At 35.7% G+C, this 3,702-nt stretch overlaps 1 protein-coding gene across 2 annotated transcripts; it reads left to right on the forward strand.

Moving 5' to 3' along the window:
* LOC18600675 lies at positions 1 to 1,849 on the forward strand. Of its 2 annotated transcripts, none has more exons than XM_007031269.2 (2): positions 1 to 224; positions 725 to 1,849. In XM_007031269.2, the coding sequence occupies exon 2, from the start codon at positions 755 to 757 to the stop codon at positions 1,478 to 1,480; it is 726 nt and encodes a 241-aa protein (XP_007031331.2). In that variant the 5' UTR covers positions 1 to 224; positions 725 to 754; the 3' UTR covers positions 1,481 to 1,849. The 2 variants fall into 2 exon arrangements, with proteins under 2 accessions (XP_007031331.2, XP_007031329.2); XM_007031267.2 differs by having other exon boundaries at positions 107 to 224; positions 586 to 1,849.

Below are 3,702 nucleotides of genomic sequence, written 5' to 3' on the forward strand. Positions count from 1 at the left end.
GTTATGATTATCATCACAAGAAAATGATCGAACGGTTTATATTAATCTAAAAGGGAAGAGATTGAGCGCAGTCAAAAGGTCCCCAAGGACGGGAACCTCCTTTTAACTTTATCGCTTCACTAATCAAAGCAACCAGTCACTTTATTTCCCTTCCCTTCCCCTTGCTGCGCTGCGGCCGCTGCATTGCCTCCCGCATTTGTGTTTGCCTCGTTTTCAATCCTCAGGTAACCACTTATAACCTTCGTTTGTGTTTTTTTACTATTTTAAATATTCAATAGTTGATTTATTTATGACCTGTATTTTTTTCTTTTATTACGGATTTGTTCATCTTCCTTGAATCTTCATTCTTCGGTGACTGTTTTTTAATTGAAATATGTTTCTTTTCTTCGTTTTTTGCTCTTTTCATCCTATAGTATAAGGGTTGTTAGAATTTTCAGCATCCTTGAGAGCGCAGAAATTCCTCGTGTTGGGGTTTGTGATTTCGAATAAAAAAGGAATCTCCTTCCGTGCTCAATTTGCTTATTTTATCCTCAGATTTCCTATTGTCCCAGGTTTACTTCTGAATCTAGCTTGTTTACATCTCAGGATTTCTCTTTGGAAGGATTAATTTTAGAACACAAAAGCTCAGTTTTGAAATGCTATATTAGCGTTTGGTACTCAACTGCCATTATAAATATTAGCCACTATAACCTTGGGCTACTTTCATTTCTTTTCTTTGCTGCAGCTTCCTTGGCTTAGTTTCATTGTCGGATCTATGGATACGGGAGTTTGTGCAAGCAAATGCCAAGACCTTTCTCCCAAGTTAATTAAAAAATCAGATAATGTTTGCATAGAGGAAGCTAATAGGGAAGTTATTGATCCATCTACCTCTAGCAGAGAAGGTAATGAGGAAACTTCCCTTGGTCCTATCACTCCTGATGCCAACAGAGAAATTGGGGAGTTCCCCTATAATTGTAACTCTCCGCCCACGGCAGTCAAGAAACCACAAAAAATTCCTCACTTTGATCCTGATGCCACCACAAACCAAGACTCATTGGCTTCTGCTAACCACTGTAGTCCCAAAACCCCAAAGGATGGTGTTTTCGACCCATTTGCTCCTGGCCCAGAAGACATGGTGTTGGCTCCCCTCTGTAGGAAATATATTGACGAAATGAGGACTAGTGTTGCACGCTGCCTAAATTTCGATTGTTCTGTCAGAAATGTGGATTCTGGAACTCATGGAACTGGTGCAGAATCTATTTCGGATGAAGAAATGTTTGAGTCTGTTTATGAAAATCTCTTGGAAGCTATTGTTTCAAACCAAGCTGAGGGTTTTCTTAATGAATTTTTAAATATAGGATGGGATTCTGATGGTTGTAAGACGCCCCCTTCAGCTCCTTGCCTAAATGGAGTTGCTGAAACTTGCCCTGGTGCTCCTATGAAGCCCTCTGGGAAATCAAGGAATATTGATTTGGGATTTTGCAGAAAGCTTGAATTCTAACAGTAATGACGAAGTTCAGCATTGTATACACTCAATCACATGGCAATGGGATCTGTTTTGCTTTGTGTGTCTCTACCCTAACTGCCATGCCTCTAATTATAGCTTTTGCTCTTAGAGATATCTATCTGACTGAAGTTCACAGAGTAGAATTAAATTGTATAGTTGTTTTTTATTTAAAACTCTATTTATTCTTTTTGACAAGGGATAATGCTTGCATTATGCCTTCTTTGTAGCATCCTCTCTGCATATCATCATTGAACCATCTTGTAACTGGTTTTATTTGTCAGATGATGATCGTCTGTAGTAGTCAAGCTTCAGGAACTTCTTGTATCATTGGTGACTCAAATCTGTGGCCCCCCTCTTCTTTCAGTGTCTGCTTCTGTTTCTTTTCCTTTCTTTGTTAACCCTCAAAATGAAATGGTTGCACTTCATAGTCAACATTATGTTCCCCTAACACGTTTAAGGGATAGCCTTTGTTTGAACGGTTGAACTGCAAAATTATGGGCGCTCAATGTCCCTTTGGTTTGCTTTTAGAGATACTGGATGTAAAGATACAGTTTTGTCTTGAGCCCTAGAATGCAGGGATTCATATTTATAGAGTTTTACTTGTCAGAGATGTTAATGCCGTCTGTGCTGGAGGTGATAGTTTTACTCATCTCATTATGTCATGGATGTTATTGTCAACAAAGTGCTTTTCGACTTAGCTGTTTGTTTAGTGCGCTTATTTGCGTGGTATTCCCTGTGAAATGCTATGACCGCAGATGCTGATGGTTCTGCTTGTCTCAAGTAAATGGTTTATTGATACTTTCTGGATTGTTGGGTTTAATGCATTGCAAAATATTTAGATGGAGACAATAAACTACTGTTTATTTTTTATACGTATGAGAGTCTAGAAAGAGAGACGATTCAAACCTTGGACTTTGAGTCTTCGATCATCTTAATCTTTTATACATACGAGAGTCTAGAGAGAGAGGGGGTTCAAATCTTAAGCTTTGAGTCTTTGGTCATCTTAAAAAGGGGTGGCAATCATCAGGCCGAGCTTGGGTTGTTAAATTATATCAAAATCTACAATTGCTTCCTACACTCATGTCAAATGTTCATTTTTGTATCTAAAAAAGCTGCCATCAATATGAATTCTACTCTTATGATGGCAGATGCGTATCCTTGTGTTTGTTTCTACACTGAAGAGTTTATTGATGATGCTTTTCAGGTGCTTGGTGAAACGTATATTAGCATTTTTTTTAAAGCAAGAAGGCTAATTCTATTGGAGAGTTAGAACTACTCTTTCAATTGGCTAAGCAAGTTATGCATGTTTACAAGATTAAGTGTGATTGTATATATCATTTCAAAATAAAATTCGTAGTTTGAGGTATAAAGGGAGAATAATATGAAATGGTTATTTAATGCCAGAAAATATTATTACCATTCCCATTTTGACACATTAATCTATTTTAAGAATAACATTAGTACCGCCAGTAGTTATCTCTATCATTTAGCTACCCTCTTTTTCGTTTTAAGAACATTTGTTTACCCTCTTGAATGAATATATCAACATTTATTAATTACTCCATAGATATTTATGTTGACATTTTAAAAAATTTGAATGGAAGTGATATTTGCTCATGTGAAGAAATCATCACAATAATCTTTTTCAGAACAACCCTTTGATATAAATATAATTTTCTCAATTTGAGTTATCAATCTTAGACTTGGGGCTCAGGCGAGGAGGTTCAGGGTCCACTGCTTGAGATCATTTTATGTTGCAGGATATTCTATAACATTATTAAAAGGAAGCTGCTCATTTTGCCACGTGTAAGGCTTTAAAGAGGAGATTTTAAAACTCTTAACAGGGTGCCTCCAAGAAGGGGTTTGAGATGTCTAACAAGTTTCTAAAAAAATTTTAAATTGCCCAAGCGTTAGAGTAAAATTAAAAAATAAAAACAAGTTCCTTAACAATTCTACCAGAGTAGAACAGTAGACTCTAAAACAAAAAAAAAAAATGGTAACAAATTTGAAGAAAAAAAACAGAAAAAGATGAATTTACAACAAGTACCCACAAAAAAGTTAGATTTTATTTTTTCTTTTGCTCTTTTCTAACAAAAAAAAATGAAAATAAAAACAAATAAAGTTAGACTCAATTTCTTTTTTTCTGAACAAAAGGTAAAACTTTTGTAAAACACAATAATAACAAAAGTTAAATATTGAAGAAAGAGATCAAGAAA

This window comes from Theobroma cacao, chromosome 4, assembly GCF_000208745.1.
Source record: "Theobroma cacao cultivar B97-61/B2 chromosome 4, Criollo_cocoa_genome_V2, whole genome shotgun sequence".
NCBI lineage: Eukaryota > Viridiplantae > Streptophyta > Magnoliopsida > Malvales > Malvaceae > Theobroma > Theobroma cacao.